The 16844-nt window shown below is 39.6% G+C and overlaps 1 protein-coding gene across 1 annotated transcript in view; it reads right to left on the bottom strand.

Moving 5' to 3' along the window:
- LOC113538328 (E3 ubiquitin-protein ligase SMURF2) overlaps positions 1-16844 on the bottom strand; it is a 74025-nt gene that overhangs the window by 14165 nt on the left and 43016 nt on the right. The window contains exons 7-11 of the mRNA XM_026933299.3: positions 16211-16294; positions 13615-13817; positions 11583-11667; positions 9142-9300; positions 9012-9050 (exon numbers count right to left, since the gene is read on the bottom strand). Of these exons, the coding sequence (XP_026789100.1) occupies positions 9012-9050; positions 9142-9300; positions 11583-11667; positions 13615-13817; positions 16211-16294 (570 nt within the window). The remainder of the gene's footprint in view (positions 1-9011; positions 9051-9141; positions 9301-11582; positions 11668-13614; positions 13818-16210; positions 16295-16844) is intronic.

Consider the following 16844-nt stretch of genomic DNA (forward strand, 5'->3'; position numbering starts at 1 on the left):
GGAATATTTGCAACATGTTGGCTGGTGGGCTATCTATCATCTATTCTAGGCTAGACTAGACTTTGGACACCCGCATTATCATGAAGAAACTATGTAGTGAATCACAAAATCCATTCCGGGGGGGCACAGTAGCTTAGTGGTTAGCACGTTTGCATCGCACCTCCATCCTGTGTGCGCGGAGTTTGCATGTTCTCCCCATGGGGTACTCTGGTTTCCTCCACCAGTCCAAAGACATGCATTGTAGGCTGATTGGCATTTCAAAAATGTGAATGTGTGTGCAATTGTGCCCTGCGATGGGTTGGCACCCAGTCCAGGGTCTCACCAATCTTGTGCCCTGAGTTCCCTGGGATAGGCTCCAGGCTCCCCGTGACCCTGTGTAGGATAAGTGGTATGGACGGATGGACAAAATCCATTCCCTGTATTGGGGTACTACATAGAGCTCCTGATTCTAAAATGGAGTAAATGATGAGGATGCCATATGTTCAAGATTCTGGTTAATTGGACAAGTGTTTGTTAGATAACAGTATTAGCTTGACTGTTCAGTGCTTGGTGCAAAACATTTCTGTAGGTAGCATTTCTGCCTCACAGCTCCAGGGTCCGGGGTTCAATCCTGACCTCGGGTTTCTGTCTGTGGGTTTCCTCTAATAGACTGGCATCCCATTCAGGGTGTGTGTCCACCTTGTGCTCAGTGTCCCTGGGATCCGCTGTGAACCTGACCAGGATAAGGTACTGAAGATGAATGAATGTCAATGCTTGCTGAAAAAAAGTTGAGAGAATCTGAGAATTTGGCAAGATTAGACAATGCTGAGTGCTTGTTGAACAGCATTTATTCATTCATCTTAAGCAAGCACGTTTTCTTGGTCAGGGTAGGTGGGAATACACCCTGGATGAAACGTCAGTCCACTGCATGGCACCACGCACGCGCACACACACACACACACACAAACACACACTCGGACACCTACAGGGAATTTAGCAAAGCAAGTCCACCTATTGGCATTTTTGTGGAGGTAGGAGGACCCACATGAACACACGGAGAACAAAGCATTAAGTGTTTGAAAAACCATGACAGTACCAGAGTCATGATTTGAGAATGTTGGTGTTTGTTGGAAGAATGTGGGTTTAGGTGAATGTTGAGACATTGTTGGATAGCACTGAATGTTTGTTGGCGAACTCTGTTGCAGAAAGCTAATGTTTGTTTGAGAATGTTTGTGTTTATTGGGAGATTTTGTGAGTTGAACAATGTTAAGCACTGGTGGACAACACTGAATGTGAGAAAGAATGTTTCTTGGAGACTGGTGATGTTTGAGAAGGGTGCTTGTTGGGAGAAGTGTGGTGTGTGGTTGTTAGACATTGATGAATGTGCTTGTAGAAGAACCATGTTTGTTGCAGGATGTTGATGTTAGTCTGAGAATGTTTGTGTGTGTGAGAGAGAGAATGATGGGTCTTCATGTCCTCTGCTATAGATTGTGGCATTATGGAAACCCAGTAATCCACAAAAAGGCCACAGTCAGTCTACAGGGCCCAAGCACTAACCGCAGAGACTAAACATCAGCACTTCTGTGAGTGTGGTTTTCCGAATTGGAGCACCGTGTGCCATTGCCCACCCTTTCAATCTGAGATTTTAAAAATACCCAACAACACTGCATTTGGTCTACTCTATTTGGACCAGACCATTAAAAATGTTTCTTATATGTCTGGACGTACTGAGGAGGTGTAATTTAGAAAGGTTCTTGCTCTTTCACTGGCTCACTGTCAAAGCTCACTCGAGCCAACAAGTGGGTAGCGCCTGAGGTTAGCGACCACAAACTGCTGAGAGAAAAAGGAAAGAGAAAAAGGGGAAAGCTTTAAACAAACACACAGGGTCTCTGTTGGAAGAGACTCCCATGCAGAATAATAAGGTCATTTAGAGGCAAGGTATAATTGGACATACATTTGACATTCCTTTGGTTAAATTTGGCTTGGGTTGTCCCAAAGGCACTTCTTAAACCATGTCATTTTTTTAAAACTAAGGTACTAACATGTTTTATGCATGATAGCTCATAAACTCTATAGTCTATTTTTATTTTGAAGTGTTACAGCCTCCACTAATGCCCTGAAATCCAGTGGCAGCTCGTACATACAGGCAGGTGGGCAGAGCCTAACCATACATATCAGCCGTTCCATAAACATTACTCTCCATTAGGTCCTCACTCACAATTCCATACTTTTTAAATTCCTCTTTTGAGTGACCAGCTACATATTTGACAGCTATCTGACAGATATAAGCTGATGTTCTGTTGAGTTGAGGGGCAGTGTGTTCGCTGCCCCATTTATGCTCCATAGAGTTATTATTGCACCTAGTGATCAAAAATGGAAACTGCAATAAGCGCTAATAGAGGCTAATTGGGGCAAGATTCATGCTGCCTAATGCTTGGGGGAGGAGCAGCGGACAAGACAGTTAATGACAGGGTTGGCAAATTGGGGCTAGTTTAAAAATACTCTGTGCCTCAGACAAGACATTGTTTTAGTTTTATAGGAATGAAATAAAAAATATTTCCATGAACAATGGCAAACTGTAAGTGCAGACAGTGTGTCTATGATGTTCAGAACCATTTATGTTGTGAGATATATTGTGCAGAGTGGGAGAGGGAAAGGGGGATTATGGCGTTGATGATGTCGGTACGTCAGAGATGAGTGTGCACCACAGTGACCTTGTTTCTCATGCAAAGGCTTTTCCATTGCCAAAAAATCTTTGGACTACTTACAGGTCTTTTGTGTGTTTTTTGTAGTTGGGCTGGAAAGTTTGCTGAACCTGCTGTATCGACCACAATTGAATAGAGATACGTCTACAACCACCTATCTACTGCCGACTATGGGTTTGTGCTAAAATTCACTAGATAGCATACATCAAGTGTGATAGCCTCTCTTAACTTTGTTTGAGGCTATGTTATTAGTGTCACCCTGCCTCACTATGGCCATGAGCCACTGCTGCTTGAAACCCATGGGTTTGTGAAACTGTACACCTAATGCTGACACGTGGTTAATATGTCCTTATATTAACCATGTCTCAATGCTAATGGTTAATACATGGTTAATATAAAACAGGCCTTGACTTGGCAGACAAACAGCTGAACAGACTTGAATCAAACACTCCCCTGTGAAAGGCTCTTTCAGATTCAATTATGTTGAACTCACATTCTGATATTTTTTTTAAAAAATCCACTCGTGTCACTCTTGTTGTTAGAGAGACAGATTGTTTTGCCATGTTTCTTTAAACGTTCATGTAACTCTGGTCTAGTGAACAGAATTATGGGATTACTGTCACAGAGAAGGATACATGTGATGCTACCATCAAATTCAACACAAATGCCTTCCAAACAGTGCAGCCTTTCTCATGAGCATGCAAAAGTGCCACAAATGCTTTTGACCCAGCTGATCTTTCAACTGGAACATAGTGAGTATCTATAGAAGTATGAATGAAAACACTGGCCCATTTAGGCCCTGTCCACAGATATTGTTTAAAACGTAGTGCTTTCTCTAGGTTTTGGCCTGCCGTCCACATGAAAATGGCTTTTTGGTCACTGAAGCTTTTCAAACAACGGCCCAAATGTGGAGACGTTTTAAAACTCTTACTGCTGTTGTGTTGACAGGAAAACACCTTATTGAAAACACTGACATCACAGTATCACACATTGCAGTTTTACAAAGTGTTATGAACGTGCTAGGACTCCGTTTTCATGACTGCGGACCAGATTATTACTAATTGTCTGTAATTTCTCATTTGATAATATGTTTGCAGTTTATTTGTACTTCATTTTATTATTACATCCTCATAAGGAAGCAGCAGAATATGATATGCGCTGTTCTGCTCTTGAATCAACTGCACAGACCGAACAGAGATGTTGGACCCTTTGTATTCAACTGTAACCTTAAGCAGTATTTCTATATATCGTCGGTCACATGTGAATCCTTGTGTTTGACATTTTTCTGGTGTTTTACACATTTTGGGTTTGCTACTGCATCCTCTTAACGTTATTCTTGAGCTGTCTGACATACTATTGCCACCTACTGGACTGGCATGCACACATGAGTGTTTCAAATCAATAACAGTGTTAGCATGGACAGAAATTGTTTGAAATCCGAGGGATAAAAACTTTTTCAAAAGCAGCACTTGTGTGTGCCTTCAGATCAAGAAGATTGGAATCAAGCCTGAAGATTGAGATGCCTGCCAATCAAGATCACATCATCTGCTCTGTCAAAACACAATCCATCCAAGAGAAAGAACCCTGTCAAATCCTCTCCAGGAGAATTTTATTCATTTCTCTGCATGTCCTTCACCTCTTCATACGGCAAACTGCCCTGTGAACTATTGAACTCTCCGGTGTGCCAAAAGCCCAGTAAGACTGAATAAACACCAGGCTTCTGGGCACTGAGGTGGTGGCTCACAAGTAAAACAAACACACACACACATATCACTGTACTATCAAAAGACTCTTTATGCAGTGGGCGCCAAATGTGCACACTACATACCCACATGCTACTTAACAGTGGTGGGGAGTATGCTCTCCCCAGGGTTTGGGCTCCGGTGTGTGCGTCTGTGCGTGCTATGCACTTTCTCACTGGACCGAGCATCTCGCTTTCCACTTTAGTCAATGGGGTTGTTCAGAAATTCATTTCAGCAAGAGTCTATGACCTCTTCCCACTTAAATCTTCTTTGGAGTCCAGCTCCAGGAAATCCTTAGAACGCAGACATAGCCACAAAGCAGTTCTATATGGAAACCGCGGCTGCAGCGTGGAAAATTGAATATATACCTCTTATAAAAATACAGCGCTGAGACACCACATGTGCATAAAATAACAATTATAATCCCCCGTCTGCACTTCTGTAGGCACAATGTATGCAGTGTGTATAATAAAAAGGCCAGATTTGGCATCCTGAGGTTAGGAAAGAGTAAATGTTTGTGGCCATCTGATCAGGGCTGTGGGAAGTGGGGGTTCCGATGGGATTGAGGATCTGTCCTTCAGCTATGAGATTAATATTGCTAACAATGAAAAAAGACAGCAGTATTACAGTGCAAACTATGTACAGTGTAAACTAAGCTAATATTTGTGTCTAGGTCCAGATAAACAAGTTGAAGAACCTAATACTTAACTCCTATCCTACTTTCACACTAGCGAGCGAAAAAGCGACAGACAGCCATTCATTTTCTAAGTACTTGTGTAAAACGAGTTGTGATTTCAGCAAAAGCACCAAAATAATATTTGAATTGAATTTGCTTTTTGTCATTTCTATGCAAATTCTATGTACAACACAGTAAAGTGACAAATCCAAATGACTGGCTATTTGGACTGGCTGTCCTATGGTGTGTATGGTCCGACATTTCTTTAGTTCCCCACTCACAACTTTAGTTTCTAGCTGCAAATAGATCAGATTTACTGTTTGACTCATAATAATGGAATACACCGATCAGCCATAACATTAAACCACTGACAGGTGATGTGAATAACATTGATTATCTCGTTACAATGGCACGGAGTCAAGGTCAAGGAGTGGGATATATTAGGCAGCAAGTGAACAGTCAGTTGTCGAAGTTGATGTGTTGCAAGCAGGAAAAATGGGCAAGCGTAAGGTTCTGAGCGACTCTGACAATGGCCAATTTGTGATGGCTAGACGACTGGTACAGAGCATCTCCAAAGCAGCAGGTCTTGTGGGGTGTTCCTGGTAAGCAGTGGTTAGTATTTACCAAAAAAGGTCCAAAGAAGGACAACCGGTGAACCGGCGATAGGGTCATAGGTGTCCAATGCTCACTGACGCACATGGGGAGCGAACGCTAGCCCGTCTGGTCCGATCCCACAGAAGGGCTACTGTAGCACAAATTGCCGAAAAGGTTAATCCTGGCTATGACAGAAAGGTGTCAGAGCACACGGTGTATCACAGCTTGCTGGGTACGGGGCTGCTTAGCCGCAGACCGGTCAGAGTGCCCATGCTGACCTCTGTCCACCATTGAAAGCGCCTACAATGGGCACTTGAGCATCAGAAATGTACCATGGAACAATGGAAGAAAGTGGCCTGGTTTGATGAATCACGTTTTCTTTTACATCATGTGGATGGGCAGGTGTGTGTGCATTGCTATGTTCTGCTGAGAAACCTTGGGTCCTGGCATTTATGTGGATGTTACTTTGACACATACCACCTACCTAAACATTGTTGCAGACCAAGTACACCACTCCATGGCAACAGTATTCCCTTATGGCCTCTTTCGGCAGGATAATGCTCCCTGCCACACTGCAAAAATTGTTCAGGAATGGTTTGAGGAACATGGCAAACAGTTGAAGGTGTTGACTTGGCCTCCAAATTCCCCAGATCTCAATCCGATCGTGCATCTGTGGGATGTGCTGGACAAACAAGTCTGATCCATGGAGGCCCCACCTCACAACTTACAGGACTTAAAGGATCTGCTGCTAACGTCTTGGTGCCAGATACCACAGCACACCTTCAGAGGTCTTGTGGAGTCCATGCCTCGATGGGTCAGAGCTGTTTTTGTGGCACAAGGGGGACCCACACTATATTAATTGGTGTATAACCTTTAATTGTGGTTTCTTTTTTTTCAGTCTTATACAACCTCTGATTAAATGTGTATAGAGACATTATGAAGAAAAATAGAAAGGAAGTAGAGAAGAAGCAGAGATTGCTGGTGTCACTGGTGAGTATATGTAGCTAGTAAAGTTGCTTTGCTAATCTGCCAATGAATATAGTAGCAAGCTTAGCATGTAACATGTAAATCAAACTTATATACATTTTAAACAAAAGTGATGTGTGTATATATCGTATATCAGTGAGTCATTAGGTACTTGTATTTGTAATACTTTTGCAAGCTAGAACAAATTAATTAACCCACACCCAAGTCCTGCCAGTGCTAAACCTGTTATATACCTAGCATGCACTGCTAACAGAATATTTCTACACAATCTGGGTGTAAGGTGATTTACTTTTTCTGAAACCTGTCCTGTGATAAAAGACAGATGGCCCAAGCGTCAGCCAGAAATGCACACACAGACACACATACACCTCTCTAATGTCTTCCCCAGTCGAAATCCTGAGCCACCCCTGGTGTTACATCCATTCTGTTCTTTAAGATCATTCAAACCTGCAGCCATGATACACACTCTGCATACAACACCACAAATCCCTGGAACAATTAATGCAGATCTGGAACAATTAATGCAGATCTGAATTGCGCTTCTAACTCCTCAGCTTCTCAAACAGTTAGTGAGTTTGTCCCTTCTGGACTGAATCAGTAATGTAACACACTTACAGCCAGAAATGTTTACAGATCTGGAAATGAACCCAGAAACAACCACATGTTCCACTGTGTGCTTTTAACAACCAGTAAAAGTGTCTTTATGATAGCAAATAAACACTGGGCTCACGGGGTGGATACTGCAGGGTTCCAAACACCCTATTAAAGCACTTCACACATGCTGACATAACTTACTTTCTCCCGTATTTCTTCCGTAGTTACATTTATAGTGACGACTCAGTGATTCAGCTCATTTCCTAATTTACAAGAGACATGCATCTCCCCTTCCAAACTGACCCGAGGTATTAAAATTTAAAGATGTCGATGATTCTGTTCTATAAGATTTGGAACTGTCATGATGCAACATGATTTGATTCAGTATTGTACTGAAATGTCAGTTTAGTTTTGCATGGAGAAGATCACAAAGAAGCAGAGATGCAAAATAAAGACACCGAAAGAAATGCACACTGCCACAGGAAGTTCATTTGATAAAGTTTTTATATAATAATACACTAGTAATAAAAGGAGCTGTGCTCAGATGCTATTTGTACAGAGACACCCAGATCTTTTCAGTCACCACTTTACTGAATAATAGCAGTCCACTGATGTGATGGAGCAGTCGAGTACTCAAGCACATTAAATAAAAAGGAAACTATTCTAATCTATTCTATCGTGATAAAATCTTATAAGTGATCAATAATCTGAGGTACCAAAGATCCATTTAAAGCTGCCACTTGTCTGAAGTGGAGCAGTGCGCTGATGTGATGGACATTTCAAATCATTTAGTAATCGAGTACTTCAATGCATTAATGAAAATGATATGATAATAATGCTCCATTCTACTCCATTCTATTTTAATCTATTCTACTGCACTGGAATAAAGCTCTATTCTAATCTATTGAAAATAAAGCTCTATTCTAATCAATTTCACTATAATAAAGCTCTATTCTAATCTATTTTATTGAAAATAAAGCTCTATTCTAATCAATTTCACTATAATAAAGCTCTAGTCTAATCAATTTCACTATAATAAAGCTCTATTCTAATCTATTTTACTGTATAAAGCTGTATTTTAATTTATTCTACTGTAATAATGCTGTATTTTTTCTACTACACAGTAATACGCTCTATGTGTTCTATTATACTCTATTAAAACTCTGTTGTATTCTGTTATACTCCAATAGAGCTTTATTTGATTCTATCCCAATCTAATAGATTGTACTGTAATAAAGTTCTGTTGTATTCTAGTCTACTGTAAGAAACCCTAATGTTATCTAATATACTCCAATATAGCTTTATTTATTAAATTATATTAAAACTCTATTGTAATCTAATCTGTTGTACTGTAATTAAGTTCTATTGTATTCTAGTCTACTGTAAGAAACCCTACCTGTTGCACTCTCACAAAGCTCTATTGTATTGTATTCTAATTATTCTATTCTATTGTTATTATTCTATTACAATGAATGCTGTATCAAAGCTCTTGTTTTCTACTGTACTCTAACAGAGCCTTATTTGATTCTACTCTATTCAATTGTACTTGTAATAAAACTCTGTTCTATTGTACTGTAATAAAGCTCTCTTGTATTTTATTGTACGGTCTTATAGCATTATTCTAAATTATTCAGTTGCTTTGTACTTTATTTTATTTATTCAGAATAAATAAAAGGGAAAGATGTGGGGTGAGAGAAGAGCAGATCAACAAAACAGAACAAAATGTTTAAGTACCTGAGGTTTGGATTCTCCACACCACGAGACCCACTTGGACTGTTGGAAAGACAAGGACAGAGAGAGAGATGGTCATCAACAGTACAGTACATGTCCAAAGAAGTATAGAGGACATGACGGTGGTTCTCACTTGAGGACTAGGTGCAGGTTGGCTGAGAGACGGGGGTCTGTGAACTGTGTGGTTCTGTTGTTGTGGTCCACGAAGTACACTCGGCCGGTGGCTGTGTTTCGAATCTCCCAGCCTGGTGGGAGTGGCCCGAGCTCCTCACAGTTCACATTGCTGAGATCCCTACATACATACACACACACACACACACACACACACACACACACACACAGTGGTAGTGTGACTACATGTAGTTTCAGCGGTACAGTCTCTGTTACACATGAAGAAACATCTGGTGCACAATTTATCACCATTTTTACTAAATGTACTAGATGTAAAATGTTAGAATTGATGTTCTGTTGATTTTTTATATATGATCGCTGCAATTATTTTAAAATAAACTTAATGAGTATAAAGCATAGTTTGCATTGTACGTATTGGCCAGAATGCTGATTTTTAACTGAAGCAGGACTCATGCATGTGATCTCACAATAATTTTGACCAGACTATTATAAAATATGTCCATATTAAGATGTATAAAATGGACTTTTCATATAAAATCATGTTGCTGCCAAAATATCCACAAACCACACTGTCTCGTTTTAAAAACCCTCACTACAGAACTGGACTTGCTGAACTGAAAATGAGACTGGATATGAGACTGATGAGAGATAACAGACTGCCTGTTAAAGATTTACAGTTTGATGGCTGATTTGTTGATGCTCTATATGACCCAGACTCGCGGTTCCTCCCTCTGTCAGGGTAAGCTCAATTTAAATTAAAAACAGGATCTCTTTTGGCACTTTTAATACAGTTTCTCTTCTGCAGTGACTGATTTACTGATTTAGAGCTAATCTGTTAATCATGTAAAATTATGTGCACATTACATATACTATATGATTCCAAACATGTGACATTCTTCTTTGTGTTGAAAAACCCACAGGCAGTTTTTTAATGAAAGGGGTGGTTTAAGGCCTGTAATTATTAGTTTCTGTGATTTGCTATTATATGCATACTCCAATGTGTGTGTTCTCTTTTAAGAGGTCTAATTGGGAGACACATGTGACTGACTGCAGTTATAGTCCTAAAAGTAGTTTAAAGTGCAGATGTTGCTAACTACCAGGCTTAATATGGAGAGTGATTATGAAATGACCAATTTTTTTTGTTTGGGTTTTTCTTTCCCATTATATTCCCAAATACATCAAAACTATGAAATAAAACTTAAAGCTTAGAGAAATATTGAGCAACCAAAAAGTGTTGCAGCCCTACTGAAGCTTTGTTTCTTAGCAGCTCTATGAGAAGCCTAGACTGCATTTAATTCAGTCCTGAGGAAGTTCCTTCATGCTGAGCAGTTGTTGGCCGCTAAAAGAGATCATGAGTTTGAATGCTAATGATGATATATACATTTGTGGCCAAGAGAGAGCAAAATTGCCCATGCTCTCTGGGTGGGAGGGATTGGCATACTCTCTCTCCCGTGTCAGTCACAGTGAAACTAGCAAACCATGGGCATCTGTGAGCTGATAACACTTTCCTCCGAGTGTGTTACACTGCCCTGTGATGCAGCATGAGCAGCAGTTTGAAAAGATGTAGCAGGTCTCAGAGGAAGCACTTGTTTACTTTCATCCTCGCCAGTTGGTAGTTGTTGCATTTTTTTCTTCTTATTTGTTTTGGAAGTAAATTTATAGAGAAGCACTGAATTCACCATTTATATCTGTTAGTACTTCAGTAAGCATTTAATGTTTAGCTAGCTAGTTATTATAATGGACATATGGTCTAACTACTGCTTTAGAAACAAATTTAAAAACACAAACCTTCGGACAGAAATTTCTTTAAATGGCCTTTACTATGAAAATGACTAAAATTACTTGGTTTTTGGTGGTATTTTGACTATAATGAGTTGCAGCAACAATGAGAAAATGGGAAATCTGTACTGCAGTTTGTCTGTTCAGTTTCCTCAGCTCTCCAAAAAAGGGAGCACAAAATCCCTTCAAATTTTAACACACTGTTGAAAATCATTAACTACAGTCACTGATGGCAACCAATCAAATTCGGGGCAACAAACACACACACAGGGTGCAACACAAACTGCATACTATAATTCTAAGGAAAAAGTGTAGTTCATCATATAAAGTAACAGCCGGTGTCACAGTCTCTCAAATGTTATTTAGTACACTTTTGTGAGTTATGATGATAGCCTCTTTAGTTTGAACTCTAAATGAGGATTCCATTTGCTGCAAATCAATCACTTTTTTGCTCCTCACCCACAAAACTCTCCACAATATCTGTTTTTGCTCTTCCAATTACTCACAATGTTACCTAGTATACTGCTCATAATGATCAGTGTGTATATGAGGAAACCTCTGGTGTGATGACAGCGTGGTAGAGGTGAACACTTTGGGTTGGACGTACACTCATGTTGAGAATATGTGATGGTACATTATGACAATGTGTGATTGTAGTGTTACCTGGGTACACGTGGGTCATGCCACGTGCTCACGCCGGTCTGTGTGTGGAGGAAGTAGACCTGGCCTTGCTGCGTGGTTCTCTGCTCTGCACAGTGAGAAAAGAAGAAACACACTGCTTAAGGTGCATACTTTGTTGACTGGTGTGATGTGATTTTGGACTGAAGTGCACATTCTTCCACATCACACTCCTAGGCAACAGGGAAATAGATGCCCTGCATACACTAGCTAATGACTAAAGCTAAGTTTAGCCATTAAGTTCAAATCTTGAAACCCAGACCTTTAGATACCTTGAGTCTGAAACATTTAGTTAATAAACACAACAGAGTGTCTACTTTCACAATAAGTGGCACTTTGACTGACATGGCAGATAGCCAACCGCAGACCTTTCCCCGACCCATAGGCAAATGCATGAGAGTATCTCCTCGTTTCTCACTGCTTCACATAAAACTCTTTAGTAATTTTTAAAGTTGGCATTCCGTGAACTTTTTTTTAAATCCAGTGACTATATTGCTCCAAAAACCTCAGTGTCACGGTGTGCAAAAGTGTGCGCATATTCACGAGTGTGGAAAGCCAGTCGGATCGCTGAAGGATGTAGCCAGAAAAGTGTACAAAAGATACCAGACCCTACATTTGCTGTGCCATGATAATGTCTGATTTTACATTATGTCTGTATTGCCAGTACAACAGCACCTCTGAGACCTCTACTGGAATGTTCTAGTTTAGTATTTGTCCTATTAGTGTCACTTTAATTGCTCAATGTATGGTTTCCCATCACGTTATAATAAACTTATGGGTAATTTATATATTATCCTTATTAAAAAACTTCCAATATAGTCCCCCCTCCCCAATCTATCTACAAACATCTTGCGAACATCTTGAAGTGCTAAAACATAAAACATTTCATATAAAAAGGGGGAACCTATGTAATGTGAACCTTGTAACACCATGGAGATGGACTAGTGTTTAGAGCTCTGCACACACTGAAGAACCTGTGCTCTGAACTTACACACATGGAAGCAATAAAGGATCCGTCTGAGACGCTGCTGCCTTATAAGGGTACAGACGTCTGTCAGTACTCTATAAGAACAAGACACTATTTCCCTGGCATGGACACGCATGAAACCGATATTTACTTGTGTCGGATAGCTGGATACTGGGGCAAGCCTGATGTATGAGATAAATACAGGCAGGGAATTGTTACTATGAGACATTTAAATCAAGCATCCTTTGTATGAACCTTGTCAAAAGAGAACAGCTGCAGTTTGTTCTAATACAGTTTAATCACTAGTGACATATACATAAGAAAATGGTATATATTAAACAAACCACTAAAAACCTGAGTCAGGGTATTTAAGGGCTTACTAACTGGTCGATCTTAAATCCTAATGTTTCATTAAAAACATGCTGGTCACAGTTCACTTTTTTTTTTTCTTACATACATCTTCTAACTTTACAATATTTAAATTCATCTTTTTATATATATATATATATATATATGTATATATATATATATAATAATAATAATAATAATAAATTGCTTGACGTGGTGGTTTCACAGAAAAAAGCATTAAAAAGCAGAAAATTCGAAATGCCCATAACCCTACATGTGCCCACCATTGTCTCCTGATAAACCCAGCTTGCACAGCCTGGATTTGCTTATTAAAACATGACTGGCTCTTATGTGTTATGATGGAATAATAACTTCCTATCACAATATTAATTCAAGTTTTCTGAATGAGATTTAAAAAACAGCTCATCCTGTTTCTTAAAAGAATCTGGCAAAACCACTGAGCTGATGATTTACATTTATTTACTTAACCTACTCAAATGAGTTCCATTGAAAAAAATGTAATCATTAATAAAACATGTTTGAACTGTATCAACTGAAAAGTTGATACAAAAAAATATAGATTTAAACACTTGATTGGCACAGTTTAAAAATGAGAATTTATAACTATATTAGTGGTTTGTGTACTAAACTGTATAATAAGGTAGTTTGTGTGTGTGTGTGTGTGTGTGTGTGTGTGCTAACCATATCCCTCAGGCAGATCAGCAGGTGTGTGTAAGTGTGTTCTGCTCATGTAGTTTCTGTGCCTCTGTGAGCGGACACGTCTCTCCTGAGCTCTGGAGTTGGTGTGTGTGACGCCGGAGGCTCCATTAGAACTCAGGATGGGTGTGTTCTCATCCAACACACAGCTGAGGGGCCGACCGGGGCTCGCATACTCCGAGGCGGGCCTGTAGAAGGGGAAAACATGGACAGAGGACTTTTGTGGGCAAATGTACTATGTCTCCATTCCTGTGTCTGTATCTGGTATGTGACCTGGGCTTAAATGTGTGTGTGCTCAAATCTTACAAAATCTGACTTTTTCTTATATGATTTAAGCCTATGGCATTTACTTTTGGTGTTATTTTATCCAAATTATACTTATTGGAGCTAAATTATGTCTGTCTAAAAATATTTTAATGGCTAGAAAAACTTTAATACACTTTTCTGTAGTCTCTCCTTCATTTTGCCCAACATGGGTGCGAACGTCTCAAGCCCCACCCCCAGACCATGATGCCTGGCCAAAGACTGGGAACCTTTTGTACAGACATTCTGGGTGTGAGACGGGATAAAACCAGGATGAAAAGCCTGTAATTTTTATTCATCAGCATGGGTGCATGTTCTCATTGTAATCAGTGTCAAAAATAATGCTGCAGAAAGACCCCGAAAAGTCCTTTAGAACACAGCCTTAGTACAGAGTTTGTTAACGGAACTGTAGTTGACAACTTCCACCATTTCACAACCGCATTTAAACCCAGCATCAACAAGCACAGCTGTCACGAAATCCCCTTCTCTGCTTGTGATTGTTCTTTGTCCTATTTGTGCTTTTGTTTCTGTCCTAGTCCTGTCTCTGCCTCTGTCATGACATTAGTGTCTCACCTTGATTAACCTGGTTATTTCTAAATGTTGTTTCTGTTCCGTGTTGTGAAGTATTCATGTGCATTTCTGTATCATAAAGAAATCCCTGTCTTCTTGATTCTGTATTGTAAAGCTCTGAGCTTCCTTCTTGTTTCCCCATCATTCTGGTTTTTGACTCCTGTTCATGTAATGCCTTCTGATCTTGGACTACCCTTATGTGATGTTGCCAGCCTGTGTCTTGACCCCTGCTATGGACATTGACCATGATTCTCATTATTCTCCCTAATAATTCAAATTTAGGTTGAGGTTATGCTCACACCCTATCTTTCTATCTGCACTAACTGCACTTTACAACAGCACAATCAGATGATCATTTAGGTCATAGGACCCTGATAAAAGGAGAGAACAGAGAACAGAGAAAAACTGTGGGAAAACATGAGACAAGAGTGTGTGTGTGTGAGTGTGTGTGAGTGAGAGAGTGAGTGAGAGAGAGAGAGAGAGAGATTAGACTGTATATGTGTGTGAGAGGCAATTAAGCAAGATGTGTAGTCAACTAGCTACATTTAATACTTTACTTTTTTATGTAATCATTTATTTTACAGTGTAACATTCGCTTACTATCAAGCAAGCCTGATACGTAGCTATTATTATGTAGTTAATATAATCCACTCACAATTCCTCTATGTAGCACTAGCAATAGCCAGCTAGCTATATTTAATAGAATTTTTGTTTTTAGGTAGCTATGCACAGCCAGTTATGCTATGCAATCTTGTAATGATTAAAAGTAATTTGGCACGTGAGTATGGCAGCACGTACTATGTGGCCTTGTTTAGCATACAACTTGCAGTTCTGTGACCTCTTTTGTGTGAGAAAAAAAATTGTTTGTTTGTGTGAGAGTTTCAGTCTGCCATCTCTACTTTTGCTTTCCTCTAGCACTCCCAGACTGACCACAACCAGAGCATCAATTAGCACACATTTATCTGACTGAATTCAGCAGTCGTGATCTGTAGCCAAGGGTCATGTGGAGTGAAAACACGCTTTACACACTCCTGTGCACAATCCTCCCATTCACTGCTGGCTTATAAAATACATTCACTGATACCAATGTGCTGCTGAATAATCTAATTTGATTGGTCGGTTACATTAAATGGATAACATATGACTTGTACTCGCTGGCAAACTGTTGAGATATAAGAGGAATAAAACACTCTGTGAGTGTGCTGTTATAGGAATATAAGCAATAACACGATGATGTAATGGCTGTTACCATCCAAAAGGAAAATACTCAATTCTGATTGGCTGTTATGTGTGTATTATTCTCTTATATTGGGTCACCTTTAATGTAGATCAATTTGTAAATATTTTTTACATAATGTAGGTCACAAATATAGTCGCAGTGAAAAGAGTCTCACAACAAAAAACTTTAGATGTCACAGTGTGAATTGTTTGGTTTTGATGGCTTGTTGGCCTGGCAACAGTGAAGGAAATCACCTATGTCTTTCTCGGTATGAAAAAAGTGTGTGTGTGTGTGTGAGGTCAGATGATGAGAGACAAGCAAATCTTTGTGTGTGGTAGGTGAGACAGACAGACAGGCAGACAGGCACAGAAAGATGTAGACTCATCCTCTGTGTGTGTGTGTTTGTGTGTGTGTGTGTGTGTGTGTGTGTGTATGTGTGCGTGTCTGTGCTAGATGAGAAAGTGGAGAGAAAAGAAACGTTTTCCTGACCTGGTTGGTTTTTCCCACTGTGTTGTCCGTGTGATGTGATTGAGATACTGAATCCTGCCTGTTGCAGTTCTCCTCTCCTCCCAGCTACACACACACACACAAACACACACATACACACACACACATACACACATTTACAACATTACAATACAGGGACAGAATTATTTGTATCACAATGTTTAACTGCTAGTGAGACAAGAATATTTGATCTGAAGAAGATTGTTGCACGTCTCATATATACTTAAGAGTCATTGCGGAAAAGTTGTGTGTACAAACTTTTGTAATTAACAAATTTTGTGTTATTAACATATTTAACAAATTTAGCATATTTTCAACCTAATCTCTGTCCACCACATCTGCAATATGTGTGTGACCACAGGCAAGAATTTCAACACATTTCCTGTATTGACAACAGAAAATCAGTTTACATAAAATGCACTTATAATGGAAGTTCGAGGGCAGTTGTTGACCTTCAATAAATGTTTAGGCAAAATACATATTTTTGTACAATATACAGCACTGATCCATTGTTGGATAAAGCACTCTTTTATGTCTCTCTCTTTATTATTAGAGTCTAACAGTTGTAGCTTTAAATTTGCATTCTAAAGTTGTCTCTTTAACCATCTAAGACATC

The sequence above is a fragment of the Pangasianodon hypophthalmus genome, chromosome 2 (assembly GCF_027358585.1).
Source record: "Pangasianodon hypophthalmus isolate fPanHyp1 chromosome 2, fPanHyp1.pri, whole genome shotgun sequence".
NCBI lineage: Eukaryota > Metazoa > Chordata > Actinopteri > Siluriformes > Pangasiidae > Pangasianodon > Pangasianodon hypophthalmus.